Source organism: Berghia stephanieae, chromosome 6 (genome assembly GCF_034508935.2).
Source record: "Berghia stephanieae isolate SIO BIC M18660-M18661 chromosome 6, UCSD_Bste_1.3, whole genome shotgun sequence".
In the NCBI taxonomy this organism is placed as follows: domain Eukaryota; kingdom Metazoa; phylum Mollusca; class Gastropoda; order Nudibranchia; family Aeolidiidae; genus Berghia; species Berghia stephanieae.
Window position 1 is genome coordinate 60,050,303 of NC_088365.1, and position 18,581 is coordinate 60,068,883.

The following is an 18,581-nucleotide window of genomic DNA, read 5'->3' on the forward strand; positions in this document are numbered from 1 at the left end:
TTTGATAACATCAACAATGTAGCCGCCTTGTTCTGAAAATATGTATATATATGATTTTCCAACGACTCGACTACGTGTCATTCAGAGCGGGACTTGAACCCTGGTCCTTCCGGTCCGAAGGCGAGTGTCATACTACAAGACCACACAGCGGACACTGTTTCCATGCAATAAAAAAGGAGCTTGCATGGAGAACATAATTTGACAGCAGATCGGCCCATAGATTTCACTTTCATGTTTTGCATGAATTCCCAAAATTCACATCTGATTGCATTAAGAGATCTAAATCTTATGAATTTTCATTTCATTTGACATTGTCCCCTTTTCGTGCAATCTCAACAGGATGTTTCATTTCAATTGTTAATAGCCCTTGTATTCATTCCCAATTGAGTATGGTGAAAAATATTTTGAAAAGGAAAAGCCCTTTAGGTTCTAAATTTTCAACCGCTCACAACGGGATAAACCCGAGACCTACGTATACGTATATCTAGGTCTGACATCCGAACGCAATTATCTGCCTAGTTTGGGTCTTTTCTAAACAAAATGAATTACCCATATTGAGCAGTTTTAATCTTTCTGTATCGTCATAATAGGTTAAAGAACAACATTTATGGTGAAAATTTTAATTATGTGTGTCGATACCTATTCTGCGACCTAATTTGGGGGTCTGACATAAAAAATATAACTATCTTGTGGCAAAGTTCACAAACACGAATGAAGAAATGACCTCCATATTCTTCCGTCTTGTCAAAATTGTACCATAGTGTGTCACCATAGAGAGATTTTACGGCTTTAGCTAATGGAATATTTATTAGAACATTGCAAAGTTGAAAATGTTATGACAAAATTTATGTTAAAAATTCAGAATTAGGATTATATTTCAAAATGCACAAATCTTATCCAAAATAATCTCTCTATGGTGACATAATACATTATCTCTGTGATAACTGTGGAAATTTTCAGACAATTTCATTGAATAGATTCTGAGAAACGTTTGACACAGTATCGCACAACCTTAGAAAATGACATATTGAGAAAATAGCAAATAGCTTCCCGTTTTCACACTTTTCTTACTACCTGTACCATTTTTGACTGTGTTTTTCGTGCCTTTATAGTCTTCATTAAGGATTTGGACTTGAATTATAGTATTTCTAAGATAATGACATATCATTTTCGACCAAAATCTCAAAGTCAATTTTTCTAAGGATTTGCCTACTAATTAGACCCAAACCGCCCCTTAAATTTATTGTAATGGACAATATTTTGCGTCATTTAAAAACAATATTTTTATTACAACAATGAACCTATAATAAATTGGGTTATCGGACCTGCAAATATGTGCACGTCGCCCGGGACCTATTATTCACAGGTTGAGCGTCTTATCACCAGATTACATCAACACCTAACTGATAATTTTTAACACACATGCTTATCATCTACATATAGATAGTGTACGCTTGGCTAAGAAGCTCACAACATTGCCATCCGGGAGTATAACGAACCAGCACACAAAACTATGTGTAACTTTAAATGTTTATAGTCTGGTTAAGGGCTAACCCACACTGGAGACTGACTCCGACGACCGTATTTTCGTCCTCTGTCATCTTCCGGATAAAAAACTAAGAATAAAGAGAAAAGCCGGTACACCTATCCATAACAAGCACCAGACGTCCTGTGCCGTTTTTTTTCGAGTTTGGTATTGGTAGGTCTAGCGGCTCTTCTCTCTATTCCTAGTGTTTTGACCGTATCCGACGTTTTTATCCGGAAGACGACAGAGGACGGCAGTGCCGGATCGTCGGAGTCAGTCTCCGGTGTGGGTTAGCCATAATACAGTTTAATGAGAATTAGTCATAAACGCGGAAGGCAAAAAGAAAAAAAAGCAATAACAAAGACCCGATTGACGTCAACTTCGTTCTATCTATAGTTTATTGGCACGTTTGGACATCGTGAGGTTAACGTCTGTTTATTCGTTGTCTTTTTAATGATCACGGATGTCATGGCGCAATGAAAAACACTATTTGGCTTAAACAGATGTTATTTTCACATTGTGAGACGAAAATTTAAAACATCGAAAACGCAATTGTGATGACGTCATTCTGACAATATACGATACATTTTGAAGAAAAAGTGAAGGCAGAATTTATAACACGCAATTTATAGCAAATGTTTTATTCAACTGGAAAGAAACAAAATGTAACAATGACTATCCCGCACAAATCTTTTGGCCTCTTTTTCGCTCACGAAGTGCCCAAATTCGCGACAAAATATGGGACGAAGCCGTTTCGTACATGCTATTTTTAAAAATTAATTACGACGCTGTTTATGATTGAAAATGACTGAAAGTTGGCACACAGTTAGAAAAGAGGTCGTTTTAGATTATGTCAAGCGACAAAACTCGTACAATTAGCAGAAGAACGTTAAAAATAGATTTTTACTCTTTGGAGTACAATATTTATAAAACTACAAAGAGGAGAGATTTTGTCGCTCATAAGGTTATATATGCACATTTCATCTATCTATATTTCAAATTTCATTCGATTATGATAAGTGCTTTTCCCGTATTCTCACAAAACATCAACCCACTTTGCATTTCAATGAGGGAAAATATGGAGGCGGCCATTTTGCTCCACCATCGCGCGACACGAAAATGACGTGAGCGAGGGAAGGCTGTCAGATGGCCAGACTTAAACCTGACCAAATTCGACTTCAAAAGTGGCTAAAAAGAAAATCATATGGCTTTCAATATTAAGACTGGCCCACTTAAAATGAACTAAATTTTAACAAACAGAAAATTGAATAGACTAGAATAAATGTCACTGAGACAAACATAGATGAATAAAATGTAAAAAAAGACACAAAATTATATATTTGGCCACACACGTGGCCATCTGGCAACCTTGTTCGCGACGACGGATGACACAAATCCTCGACGCTTTTTAAAAATTAAGGTATTGTTTCATTGTTATGTCATAGGGATAGTAGATTAACACATTCTCTCTCTCTCTCTCTCTCTCTCTCTCTCTCTCTCTCTCTCTCTCTCTCTCTCTCTCTCTCAAATAAATACTAGAACTAACATAAGCCATGGTCTCACGGGACTGATTGGTACTAATTCAGCAGGCATTTTTCATGTCATTTGTATGGGTTGTAGACACAAGATTACACTTCGGAAAAGTTCCAAATGATCAATATTATGTATATTTTAAAACAAATTTATAGTTGACCCTAGCCATACAGCTTTAAAACTATACAAGTTAGAACTCTTTTGATGTCTTCATCATATTTTCTGATAATTTTGCCATAAAATTGCCTAGTTTTTAATATCTAATTCCACGTATTAAGCGAGATACAGGCACAAACCAGAATAAAACGCAGAAAAAGCGTCCCATATTTTCCGTATTTTTTTCTCTTTGTGAGTCATCCAAATAAATGACATCTTTGAAACTGCATAACTTTGTTATATATTAATGGATTTTCAAAATTCAAAAAGCTTTTTACTCAGTGGAGATAGGGCTTTGATTTAAGAGTAGTATTTCCTACAAAAATAGAAAACAAATATTTTCATAGTCATTGGTACAAAACGCATGGTTTCCATTACGTGTTCCCCTTATTTCAAAGATTAATGGGAACGATCTATATTAACTTTCCATGTACTCGAGGTCATTGGCCACATTGCAAAATGTGCTCAAAGTGACCCACATAGTGAAAATTGCTCATAGCTTTCGAAATATCTAACATCACGATTGGTCATTTTGTTCAGTTTGACACATGTGTATGTTTACATCTTTCGTAAACAAAGCAGCGTGTTTAAATTTTAAAAGAAATATCCAATCTTTGTACAGCAACAAAACATGTGATTGATCACTTGGTTGGACGAAAACCTGAATATAGATCGCTCCCATTATTCTTAAATCATTATCGACATTTTCATCTGGTTTTAACCCTTTTCTAGGAAAACACACACACATTTATCCTACTAGTTATAGACACAGATTACATCGCCAAATTTACTCAGATCAACATGAACTTAAAAGACCTTGTTTTTCTCTCCTTCTTTACTGAGACAAGCCGCTTCACGTAACACGTAGAACGAGATATGACGCCTGAAAGGCGATATTACATTTTTTTTTCGACTGAGACAACACTGTAAACGGCCATGTACTCATTTTACACATGAGTACGCTGAGAGAATATGAGTAAAGAGACTTTTCCAAGGACTCAACAATGCACTAAGCGAGGCTCGAACCCAACACCTTTTGATCCGAAATCGAGTGTCCTAAATGATAGGTGTATATCACCTTGAACCATATTACGCTAAAATGAGATTTTAAAGTTAAATTGAAAATGGGTGATTTCAGTTTTATCTCATTGTAAGGTAATAAAATTCAGTCTTTACAATATTACACGTGTACTAAAACAATATTGTTTTCTTTTTGATAAATTCAACATTCAGCAATTTTGAGAAGGTGGGTCACCTTTTTTCCCCTATATCATAACATTTTGAGAAGGGGGATCACCACTGTCCCCCAATAGTATACCATTTTGAGGCGTGAATCACCTCTATACCCCAATATTATAACAATTTGAGATGGTGGATCGCCACTGTCCCCCAATATCATACCATTTTGTTATGATGGATCATCTGTGTCCCCCAATATTATAACATTTCTAGATAGTGGATCATTAATGTCCCCCAATATTATAACATTTTTAAGGTGGTGGATCGCATTTATGATTATTTTAATGTTAAATACACGTTTGGTTATCAGGCTCACTCCGGCATAATACCAGTCTGAGTCGTTAAGTAACAATGTAGCAATGTTTTTTAATCATATATTTTAGGCTTGTTGACGCCATTCAGTTTTTCTCAACACAAACCAGTTCAGTGAGGTCTTACAACAAGGAATGTGATATACCCTTGACGTTAAGTAAAATCAGAACTAGAGCACACACACACACACACACACACACACACACATACCGAATAAGCCCACAATTTGCATTATTATCTCGCGATCTCTATTTATAAGTAACGACTGTTTGGAAAACTATGATACTCTTTTGTGTTTCAGTGTGTCTTTCTCTAAGATAAAAAAAATCATTTTACGACTGACATCACTGGAATGACCATGGCATCGGTTTTGCGATCAATTGCGTTCGTAACTTTCATTACTATTATTCATGTGTTGAGAGTTGGTAAGTAATTTTACTATTGTATACTAATTATATAATTGATAAATTGTATCTATGCATAAAACTTACACAGAACATTTAAATTTAGAACCAATGAGCTCTTAACTCTCTCCTTACCAGCTATTTTCAGAATTTTACCCTAAGCTTCATACTCGCCCAACACAAAATATTTTTTTTTCAAACAGATTAGCAAAGAGTATATTATTCTATATTTTGTTCAAAAAAATTAGCTCTGCAACACAGTGTCAATTTTTTATACCTATAACTATAACAAAATGAAATCAGATACTGAATAGTGCAAAACCACTATACAGTATCAGATACTGAATAGTGCTGGCCATTTTCCTATGGGTAGTAAGGAGAGGGTTTAAACGATACGATACTATATGATATAACCTGTTTACTGCCTTACTCAGGGAAAAACTCTCGTGTTAACAAATTTTGTCCATAAAAATCGTTCTTCAAGTATCGATTGATTTAAACGACCCTCATCTTGGCAAAAACTCTTAAACCTGGGACCATATCTAAATTCATGTTTTTCCATAGTCATGTAGTGAACTGGTTAAAATACGGACAAGAGATAAAGAGTAGTAATATCTGACCAATTGACGATGCGTTGCACAAAAAAATATCGTATCATATTTCATTTGATTATTTTATTATTATTGAACTATTTATTAGTGAATACGATGTTAAAATTCAATTTTAAAACAGAATTCAGTTACCCATTGACCTAGTGAGAAGAACCGGCTGACCTATTCCGTGACTCTCTAGTCAATATAACTCCCGTTACCGATCAAAAAGCGTTTTATTGAAGAGAAATCGAAGTTTACAAATGTGCAGGTCTGACACCCGAATGCACTTTTTGGCCCTAGTTTAACCTAGATTAATAATGGACAATATTTTGATTCATATTTTGAGATTCCCAATACAACAATGAGTCCATAGAGCATTGAGTTATCGAACCTGCAAATAAGTGCACGTCGGGTGAAATACATGCCAAAATAGAATTATTGAGCCCTTTTTAAAAATCTAATGTCAATATGACGAAAACAGGAAATTTCAATTCTTGCAGTATCTAGTAGCTAAATCAATTCTCTTCAATAAAGAGGGAAGTTTTCTATTTTGTCCATATAATTATATCCATTCTATTCTCAACATCTCGTTCGCACGGACATAAAAACCTATTTGGGGGAGTGAAACACAAAAGAATTTTACATAAACAATTATTAGCATTAGATTCACTCCAGCATAACACAGTTTTGAGACAATGCGCTTCATACAATCGCATCTATCGCCACAGAGGACCATAATAATATGGTATGACATTTTTAAAAAGTTCACAAAATCCGCCCATGCCTATAGTTAGACGCTCATTTATACCTTCATGGAATACGGGTGATGCGTAGTAATTGCGTTATACAAGGCCAAAACGCCGAACCCAAGATTTTGTCGCCCATCTAGACTCTCGACTTACCAATAGCATCTGATTTTGTTAGTAAACGAGATATTATGTTTTTCTTACTTTTTTGTAAGAGCAGTAAATTTAAAGGCATTTTGGAAAATTCCGGTATTTATTTTGCTTTGTTCGATACATAGGCTTTGATTATTGAGCAATATCTTAACGTGCTCGAAGCGATTTATCAATAGTCCCTAGCCAACAGCAACACATAACATGTAGGATGAGATATGGCGCATGTTAGACAATATTACATTTTTTTTCGACAGAGACAACGCTGTTAACGGTAGGTACTCTGTTTACTGTGAGGGATTGTTAGGAAATAGCCATTTTTCTAAGACTCATTTATGAGCCGCTCAGGCCGGGACATGGACCTAAGACCTTCCGATCCGAAGTCAAATGTCATACTTCTAGACCACATAGCCATTCTTTTTCCATTTATGATGGTTCTTAAAAGGTTCGTTTTTATTTGAAGCAATATCCACAAACCACATTATAAAGGGCGTCAAGCCTACAGCAAAATATGTAAACGAATCACTTTGCCTGTAAAGAAAACGTTATCACCTTTATCACAAAAGAGGATCGTTGTCACGTGCAAGGTACACAGATTGTGCACCTAAATATGGTGAGAGAATGAGAGTTATAAATAGCCATTAATCAGGACTCCACTTCGCGTCGACCACAGAGGGGCCTGAACGCGGGATCTATGAATCAGAAGCCGGGTGTTATACCACATCATTATGATGAAAAAGACTCACACATTTTCTCAGTATACCTATTTGTCAAATTTAATAATTTGAAAGAAGAAAGTTTTTCACACTAAACAAATTATTTTAGACTTAAAGATAAGTTTTAAAGTCTTTTAATTGAAATATTAAAATGCATTGACGATGGTGTAATATCGGCCTGTTAAAATTAAAACATGAACTTTCAATTGATGAACAGGAATATCAGACACGAACCTCACTTCTATTTATTCTTTCTCTTCTTAACTACCAGATGGCAAGGCCCAAATTAAAATTGAACACGTGCAATACTCAGAGACTACACCAGAAGATATATATATCTCATGCAAGCCTAAAGACCTCAAAAAAGAGGCAAAGCAAATCTTACTAATGCAAATTTTTAGAGAAGGAGAAAAACCAATTGCAGAGATGCATCCTGATTCCAAAATTTCTCACACAAAAACGAATATATTCAAGAACCTAAAGTACAAAATAGAAGGCCATGTAGATAAAGAGGTGGATCGGAGCAGTATAAGATTAACCTTGTTGAAACCGAGCGAGGAATGGTCAGGGGTTTACATCTGTTTGGTTTATTATGTTGACATGGCAGGTAATCTGAAAGAAGATAGAGCAAGTGAAAATGTCACTATTACGAAAACAGAATCTGCCATAATGAAGAAAATCATGGCTCCAATAATGAAGAAAATGTCATCCTTTGAAGACAAGGCTAAATCATTACAAGACAAAATAACTTATTTGGAAACAAAGTCAAAATCTTTTCAAGATGAAACTAAGTTTTTAAAATCGAAAACGGCATCTCTTGAAAAGGAGAAGACAGCCCTCGAAAAGAAAACGATATCCCTCCAAAAGAAAATATCCCTTCTTGAGCGGAAGGCAAAGTCTCGGGAAAACGAAACATCTTCAATAAAAAATATTGATTCTTCGATTGCTAACACTGTGACAACCTTAAGGCGTAAAATTAACAATCAGTTAAACAGTTTACAGTCATTGACCAGACAACAGAAATTGCTTGATGCAAAACTGGGGAAAAAGTACGCCGAGCTCGAAAAGCACTTCGGGGAACTTCCAAACAAAGCGTCAGTGTTAGCTATTGGCAACAGAATTGGGAATTTAGAAACCTTCAACGAAAAGGTAATCATGTTTGTCATAAAGCGTCTATATTGGATTAATTGTGGGTCTGTGTAGTCTTGTAGCATGCCAATAGTATTCGGTTCATGGTTTGGGCCCATCTCTGAACGGTGTAATGTTGAGGCATAGGAAATGGGTCTTTACTCGTATCTTCTGACCGATTGTAAAACGAGTATCTGACCATTAATAATCTTGTCTCTTTTAGGAAAAAAAACAAGAATTGTAATAGCGCCTAACAGGCATCTTGTGTCTTCAAATATGTTGATTGTTCCTGGTGGACTTAGACCCCTTGTAAAGCTATTTGAGCATATGATTTAGTGAATAGTACCCAGTTTAACGCGTTTTAAAAACACACATTTGAACCGACCTTAAATTGAGCTTTGAGAATTGTACACAAAATCAGATCGATGTCTACCAACCTATCAGACAGGCCTTCTGATGCCACATTTCTTATAAAGGGGAATCAAGAATTTTTATTTTCAATAACTTTACAATTTCTATGATTAAAACGGGGCTAGAAAAAATATGAGTAATAAATCATAATTTCTTCAAAGTGTTAATCTATTCCTTGTTGCAGCACGCTTATGCCGTACCTGGTCGTGTTATATACATATCATCATAGAATTCGTTGATAATATATCATCATTAACAACATCGTCATCGTCATCACCACGATTACATGACTATCAGCATGGTCACCCCTATTGTCATTATATCAGTTAAATGCCGTACTTATAGAAACAATACTCAGATATCGTTCGATTTAAATCACCCTCATATTGGTAACAACTATAAAACCTGGGACTTCGTGATATCCCAGATTTGAGAGTTTTTGTTAAGTTGAAGGACATTTAAATTGATCGATTGTTAAAGGCCAAATTTTTAATCCGAGTTTTTAATAGACCTATACTTGAAAATTATTTGTTTACCATTGATAAATATGTTTTTTTTAATTTAATCCCTCAGATTACGGCTGAACGTGGTACAGAGAAGGCTTCCATGTCCTCCCTGACAAAGAGAGTTGGAACTCTAGAACAACATGAACGAGATCACTCTACACAAATCAAATCTCTGGTAAACACAGAATCTGCTTTTGAAAACAGCTTTAAGAAAACAGACCAGAAACTAGCACAAGAAGTGACGAATAGACTGGCAGATAAAGCTTCTCTCACAACCGTTATAAAGAAACTCAGCTCAGTGGAAAAGATTAATGGAGACCAGACCAAAATCATCGAGGCAGTTAAAAACAAGGAATTATTGTTTGAAAATAATTTAAAAGAAACCAAAGAAGGGCTTTCACAAGAGTTTGAAAATTTTCTTACTCTTAACTCCACTGTAACTTCTAATGGAAATAACATCGATGATTTAGAACTAAAACTTGAGGACAAAACGAAACAGCTAAATGCTTTGACGGACAAATATTCCTCCTTAACTCATAAATTATCATCAATAGACAACACAGATTCAAAACAGTCAAAGGATATTAAAAGTATTCTTGACCGTTTAAATGCATCCAATCATCAGACTGTAGGAAAATTGGGAACTATTAAGACGTCTATTGACAAATTGTGGAAACAAATTCATTACTTGGCGGGCATGGATGCTAGTTTTATAGAGAAAATAAAAAGGTTAGAAAAGAAACAACAGTCAAAAGTAACACCAAAATGTGCTAAGAAATGGAATGGAGTTTGTGTAGAACACACTGGTTAATGTGTAGATTGTCAAGAATAGGGAAGAAAAGCATGGTGTAAAAAATAACGGGTTCCTATTTCATTGGAAGTGTAAAACCACTCTTCCGGAGGACGGGTTACATACCTTGTGTATTTCACCCTCTTGTGTCAGAGTCGGGGTATTTTTTTTTTCTAGTCTAATATGCTGGTCGTTAATAAAGATCATCCATCCTCGCTCTTTTACGTCTCGTAAATCTAATAAGAATCTTCCATACATCCTGCTACTAAAATAGGTGTACCATCTTATGATTCCGTTTGTAGACTATTCATTATTAGTATATACGCCGAAGGACTGGTTACATACACACTCCCAAGGATTAAGGAACCAAAAGAGTGGAGGGTTTGATGTCACGATACTTCTTCTCTATTCTCAGCAACATATATAACAGGTGACAAGCGTATCTAATGTGTAACTGTGACCAATTGTCCCCAAATGGTCATACGTGACAACCGTCTCGAAACGGTTTTATGTCGGGGTGATTATGATTATAGAAAGTGAATTTAGAATTAACATGACAACGAATACAAATATTGAGACTATTGCTATGTAAGAACTTGTATTTAACTCTCCACCATAAAGAATAGGTATTAACCGAAAACCTTCATATTTACGACAATAAGTTTAATTTCCATGACCTAAATGAATGAATTGAATTGAATAAATGGTTTATTGTCGGTGAAAAAAAATACATATGCATACAATAGCAACAATCAAAATAACAACTAAATTTATAAAAAATATAAAAAATAGTAATAAAAAAATGTATAAAATATTTACATATATTTATATATTTTCTCTTTTAGACTGCGTTTTCATCAACATAAGAATTTTGCTATAAACTCCTTGAATGTTAATTAGGTACTACGAGTATATATTTTATATAAAAAATATTGACATGTCTTGCAGTTTCATCAAATATTACGCCCCACTTAATACCCCTTTGAGGCGATGGGTCGCATATAATATGTTAATGAACTCGATGCCTACTATTTAAAATTTTGACTTCATTGAAGAAATTAAGATTCTTGAGACCATATTATTTTTGATTAAAAATGACATTTTTCATTCTATGATTAGTTTACTTTGACCTGCTATAATTTCCATACTCTAAAACAACTCGTATTTATAAACTTGGCCAGGAAACGTATCCTTCACATATCGATCGATTTAAACGACTGCAATTGTAATTGTAACAGTTTCTACATTGGACTGTCTTCATCTTTAAAACTGACTGTTATATATATAAATATATATATATATATATATATATATATATATATATATATATATATATATAGCATAACAATTATCATCGTCATCATCATCATCATCATCATCATCATCATCATCATCATCATCATCATCATCATCACCATCATCATCTTTATCATTATATAGAGTTGTATTGTTGGTATTACTAATTTGCTGTGATTAGCAGTTTAAGATGTAAATAAAGGGATGTCAAAACATTATGTTGAGCAAAATAACTTTATTGTCTTTACTCCGTTTATATTTTAAAATATGCCAGTCTAGCCGTCTCTTTGGGTTCAATTAACATTTGAAGTAATGCTGTGCCGTACTAATGAACAACACATATTTAGAAATGTTGTGAATGAAAGTTATTGCATTCAAGTATAGTAACTTACATCGTTCACAACTAGCGTCTGTTCTATTTGTTAACTTGTTGGAAGTCATTCTTTACCCAACCGTCATCCTGCACACATATTATATATTATGTTGTTGAATAAATGTTCTTAACTGTAACAAATTGGTTAGTTGATTCTTGGAATAATACGTCTTATCAATTGGATTCAATAGTCTGATGTCACGTCGCCAGCAACGGCGGCCATCGTGGTTCTAAACAAAGAAAATCTGTACTTTTTATTCTTCATACTGGCTAGAACTTTTCATATGTCTCGTGATCAGAATGTGTAAAAGTCAAAACATGATCAGATTTATAATGTTTTTTTTTTCTGGATACGCTTTTATTCTCGTCGGAGGAATATTTCATAAGGGCGTCCGCCATTGTTCCGATAGCTTAGAGCCAGTTACTAAGTTACCATGCGTCATTACGAGAGAAGTGACGTTACGACAAATGATCAAAGAACACAACGATAAATTTGGCAAGAAAATTCATCCGACGAATTTTCTGTCCAAATGTGACCCTTCGCCTCAAAACGGTATTAATTCGGGATTGTTAAGTTGTTAAAAACTGAATTTATAGCCAGAAATATCAGACTTGTGTTGAATTTGTATGTTTTATTGAGGAGAATGGATACCATATTTTAGGGTGCTAATGGCAACAATTTATATTTTTGACCAGTTTTAACATTAAATTCGGCTTTTAAGGCATCTGGTTCGTACCGACATAATATCGTTTGAGGGCATGGGTCACAAATTTCTAAATATGTGTTTTTCCAGAGCACGACAGAGCTCTGTTGTTGCTTTGAATGTTTGACGTCACATGGTAGGCCTAGTATTGATTGCAACTGATATAATATAACTTGCTGTCATCACAGACAAATAACCGGAAACAAAATATTTGAGCAAGTGTGCCACTAAGTCATTGAGGTCAAAGCATTTTAAAAGAGGACTCAAGCCAAACGCACAACTGAATACGTAGGACGGACATACCGGGCTATTACATTTTTCTTGAAATATACAGCGTTATTACCGCTCAGGTACTCATTTTATACCTGAGTATAATGAGAAAATGTGAGTTAAGAACTTTTTCATTTGACTCCGTTTTGTGCCATCCAGAGGGTGACTCGAATCAGAGATAAAACGGTCCGAAGGCTAGTTTCATACTACAAGACGATAAAACCTCATCATCAAGAGAGACAGACAGAGAGAGAGAGAGAGAGAGAGAGAGAGAGAGAGTGATAGAGTGATAGAGAATGTGTGTGTGTGTAAGAGAGAGAGTGTGTGTGTATATGAGAGAGAGTATGTGTGTAAGAGAGAGAGTGTGTGAGAGAGAGAGAGAGTGTGTGTGTGTAAGAGAGAGAGTGAGAGTGTGTGTGTGTGAGGGAGAGAGAAATTGTGTGTGAGAGAGAGTGTGTGTGAAGAGAGAGAGTGAGAGAGAGAAAGTGAAAGTGAGTGAGAGAAAGAGAGAGAGATAGATAGAGAGAGAGAGAGAGAGAGAGAGAGAGCAGTAACAGCGATAAGCCCTCTTACTGTTGTCAGTATCAAAGGCTAGGTCTGAGTTAGTAAAACGATACATTGTATAAGACGAAATTTCCTTTCGCAAAGATTCGAATTGAATTGAGGTTTTATATAGTTCAATATCCACTGAACGTATTCAAGGCGCTTTACAAAAGTGTCAGAGACAAACAGCAACATGTCGTCTGTTGTCGATATTACAATTTGTTTCAGACAAAGACAACACTGTTAATGGCCAGGTACTCATTTTACACCTGAGTACGTTGCGAGAATGTGAGTAAAGAGCCTTTTTAAAGGCCTCAACTATGCGCCGAGCTAGGCTCGAACCCAGGACCTTCCGATCCGAAAACGAGTGTCATGCCACAAGACCGCATAGTCTCTATTATAAAGAGCAATATCCGTTAAGTGTGGCCCTTCTCGAGCCGGTATTGTGTTTGGATGAAATGGGTGCGAAAAGGGATTTTTAAGTTGAAATAACATTTACTGCCGCGGATGGTCACTAACATTCACAGAGACAATGAGACAAGGGATCATGGCGACACAAGCGCCATCTTGTTTGGAACTACTAGTGCTATCCTTGATTTCTAAGGTATCCACGCGTTTTTCTATTTAGTTTAGCACTTATGCTAGTTAATCATTTATTGGTTAGAACTTTATATACCGCAAGGCGAAAATTGTATGTATCCGTTTGAATTTGAAAGTTTGGGAGAAGTTGCACAAACAATAGAATAACATGCATGAATATGGGAAGGAAAGTTATTCCCTGCTCTTTGGAGTAACTAATTATGTTAATATTTGTTACTTAAGACGTTACAGCTTTCATATTCCCTAACTATTCTTAAAGTCATAACTATACATTATTTATACTATCTAGATCATTATATTGACGTTTAAACCAACCCGGCACACTGTCTTTTTGAGACGATGGGTTATGAAGTGCGTAGAAAGTTTTACAAAGGTTCCCGAGCCAACAACATTACAGATTACGCAGGACAAAGCAATACACGTGTAATGCAATATGTGACCCATCGCCTCAAAGCGGTATTATGTCGGAATGAAGTAGAAAATTAAAGTTATAACCTTAAGGATAAAACATGGTGTTTCCTTCTGTTCGCTATGGTAGAGTATAAATACTATTTCTTGCATTGCCAAACGTTTTAAAGTCCTATTTCCCACCGTTTTATCTCTAAATTCACTTCTTGGACTACAACACATCCCGACATAATACCGTTTTGACTTGGCGGGTCACATATTATATTTTTTTGAAGAGAGAATCAACGTTTATCAGCCATGTATCCAGACTCAAAATGCAATGTAGTCTCAGGATTTAAGCCTTCGGTCTTTAGATCCGCCGTCCTTGCTCTCCTCCAACTGTTCCTTGGCCGCTAAAGGAGTTTACTGTTGAAAAAAAATAACATGGAATGAGACTATAATTTAATATTTGTTGCTTTAAATTCTTAAATATAGCTCTCATTTTCATAATAAAACTTAAAGACATAACTATACATTTTTCACCATAAATTCCTATTTGGGCATCTATACCATTCCGCATAATGCCGTTTTGAGGCGATGGGTTATGAAAGTGCTTAAAGAACTTTACAAATGATAGCTAGCCTACAACATCACTGATAACGTAGGCAGTAGGCCGAGACAATACATCTATAATACAATATTATAAAAATAATATCTTTTTAGACAGAATCAACGTTTAACCGTGTATCCGGCCAGGAAGTCAACATGCAGAGAAGTCTCATGAGAGGGTGTGAGTAAAGAGTAAAGAGGCTTTTATAAAAGCATTCAAACCTTTGCACGGCCTACTGCGAACCCGAGCCTGGGACCTACATATATTTATACACGCACATATACACAATTTAATGTATATATATATATATATATATATATATATATATATATATATATATATATATATATATATATAGCCGCATATTATGATAATCAAAATTAAAATTCCAATACTTTGAACCAGTTAATTGCCGTACTCTCGAAATACACGTATTTCAAATAATTAACCAGAAAACTAATCCTTCAAATATCGATCCAATGACCTTCATCTTGGCAAAAACTCTCAAGCCTGGAACCTCCTGAGATTGATCGATATGTGAAGGACGAGTTTTCTAGTAATTTCTCTAATACGTGTCTCTCCAGAATACGACAGTTAACTGGTTAACTGGACAATAACTTACCCGTAACAAAATTCAAAACAATCATATTCTAAGAAGGAGAAATAATAGTAGGTTTTAATAATGGACACAAGATTTAGCAGGATTTCACAATTTTTATAATGGTAGAGATCTATAACTTTACGAAGGCCACGCTAACACTGACCAACAAATGACTTCAAAATGCCAGTCTTTTGCTACAAAAGAAAACAAATCGTGAGTTGTATTCAATAGTTCAACCAAGGAAATGACTTGTTTCCATGAGCTCTACTAACGACAACTCACTAAGCGCTGCAAAAACCAAATAATGACGGCAAATTGCCAGTCCTTTTGGATTTCAGTGTCAGGCTATAGATAGTATGCGCTTGGCTAAGAAGCTCAAAACATTGTCATCCGGAAGTATAACCGACCAACACACAAAACTGTGTGTATCCATGAACGTTTATAGTCGGGTTGATACAGTTCAGTGAGCATTACTCATAAACGCGGATGGCAAAAAAACAATAACAAAGACCTGAGTGACGTCATCTTTGAACTATCTATAGATAGAATGCGCTTGGCCAAGGAGTTCACAACATTGCCATCCGGAAGTATAACGGGCCAACACACAAACTCTGTGTAACCATGAACTGTTATAGTCTTGTTAATACAGTCTAGTGAGAACAACTCACAAACGCGGATGGCAAAAACAATAACAAAGGCCTGAGTGACGTCATCTGCATACTATCTATAACATAACGATGGCTATGTAGTGACACAAATATAGATAGACTGAAGTTGACGTCAATCGAGTCTTTGTTATTGTTTTTGGCCATCCGCATTTATGAGTAGTTCTCACTAAACTGTATTATCCAGACTATAAAAGTTCATGGTAACACAGAGATTGTGTGTTGGTCCGCTATAGTTCCGGCAAGGAATGTTATGAGCTTCTTAGCCAAGCGCATACTATCTATAGCCTGATTCGTGTCTAATTTTTAAAGTCAGTCACAGATGTGAAATTCTCACTGCTTAAAACAAAAAAAGTCAAATCGGCGTTGTGTTGCGAAGCATAGACAACAATACGGTAGAAAAAATCTTTAAAAAAACCCCAAAAAAACAACATATTAAAAGTTATTAATTTACAGCCACTTTCGCGTCTTTTGTTACAACAGTGTTTTTCCGACTACAAATGGTTACAATCTCACGGAAACAAGTACCTTAATGAGTCAACATTTACAAAGTTAAAAATACTTTTGAAACCTCAGGGGTATTCCGATAAGTAATGATAGAAGGAAACTGAATCACGTGAACTATCAACAAACGTTAAACTATGTCGTCACGAATTTGTATTGTAATTAAAGTCCGTGTTAACCGTTATCTGTTAGCAAATTATTCACGGATCCGCGTACATCCCAGTAGTTGCGCACTGGGGTCTAGTGGTATGACACTCGCTTTCGGATCGGAAGGTCCTGGGTTCGAGCCTCGGTCGGCACATAGTCGAGTCCTTGGAAAAGACTCTTTACTCCCATTTTCTCACCGTACTCATGTGTAAAATAAGTACCTGGCCTTCAACAGCGTTGTTTCAGTCCGAAAAGGTTGTAAAAAGTTGTAACATCGCCTAACCGGCGTCATGTCCCGTTCTACATGTTGAGTGTTGCTGTTGGCCAGGTAGACAGCAAAAGGAAGTAGATAGATAGATAGAGAGAGATAGCGAGAGAGAGAGAGAGAGAGAGAGAGAGAGAGAGAGAGAGAGAGAGAGAGAAACGGTAGGGTGGGAAAAATAAAACTATTGATGCTGTGCGGTTATGTAAAATACAACATGCGCCAGCCAATTTGCAAATAACAACGCGCAAAATTGTGTATAAGCTTTAAGCGTTATAGACGAATTGATAGCAGGCACTTATGTTGGTAACAACAAGAGATGAAGTAAGTAGAAAAGTGCCAGAAGATAATAGAGAATTTTTTTTTTTCGCGGCGGTGATGGAGTATGAACCTGCTACCTTATTGGTACGACAACTCCGCCTGGCCGATGACAGCGTGACTCTACCGTATGAGCTATCCACGAACCCAAAAAAAAACTACCACTTCATCTCTTGTTGTTACCAACATAAGTGCCTGCTCCACTCACTTTCATGAATTAAAAATTCACCCCATATACCGGAGCATACTTAATGTCTCAATTGTTTGTATGTTATATGTTTGTCTTGAGAATATTGGCTAAAAAGCTTAACTGCTGGCCAGGTAACTTTGCGATGGTTGTGTGTTAGACCCGTGGTCTCCAGTAGTCGGTGAGAGAGAGAGAGAGAGAGAGAGAGAGAGAGAAGAGAGAGAGAGAGAGAGAGAGATAGAGAGAGACCTAGTAAGGAATGACCTGAGTTTGATACGAATTGTTTTGGGTTCGTGGATAGCTCATACGGTAGAGTCACGCTCTCACCGGCCAGGCGGAGTTGTCGTACCAATAAGGTTGCAGGTTCAAACTCCATCACCGCCGCGAAAACGTTTTTATTCTGTATTGTCTTCTGGCACTTTTCTACTCACTTCATCTCTTGTTGTAGACGAATTGATGTAATTTCAAATTTGGTGAGAACATATCACGAACAGACTGTCTAAAATCAGTAACAAAGAACTGAGTGACGTCAACTTCTTTCTTTCTATAGAATGCTAACCATTGGATGTTTGACCAATCCAATATATGGGATAAGTGATACTCTCCAAACCTCTCTCTCTCTCTCTCTCTCTCTCTCTCTCTCTCTCTCTCTCGTATAAACCGAATCAACACGGCTATTGTGTACAAAGAAGCTTTAAAGATACCTGTATTTGTTGGGGTTTTTTTCCGTTTTTTTAAATTTTCTCTGTTTACTTACCAGCGCAAATGTTTCTATTTATTTGTTATCCATGGTTTATTGATTTCTTTGGGATATTTATCTATATTTATTTTCATATATATATATATTATATATATATATATATATATATATATATATATTATATATATATATATATATATATATA

The 18,581-nt window shown here is 35.8% G+C and overlaps 1 protein-coding gene across 1 annotated transcript; it reads left to right on the forward strand.

Moving 5' to 3' along the window:
* Positions 1-4,948: 4,948 nt before the first annotated feature.
* Positions 4,949-11,016, forward strand: LOC144975352 (uncharacterized). The gene is made up of 3 exons (XM_078919351.1): positions 4,949-5,190; positions 7,646-8,523; positions 9,487-11,016. The coding sequence occupies exons 1-3, from the start codon at positions 5,118-5,120 to the stop codon at positions 10,228-10,230; spliced, it is 1,695 nt and encodes a 564-aa protein (XP_078775477.1). The 5' UTR covers positions 4,949-5,117; the 3' UTR covers positions 10,231-11,016.
* Positions 11,017-18,581: the final 7,565 nt, after the last annotated feature.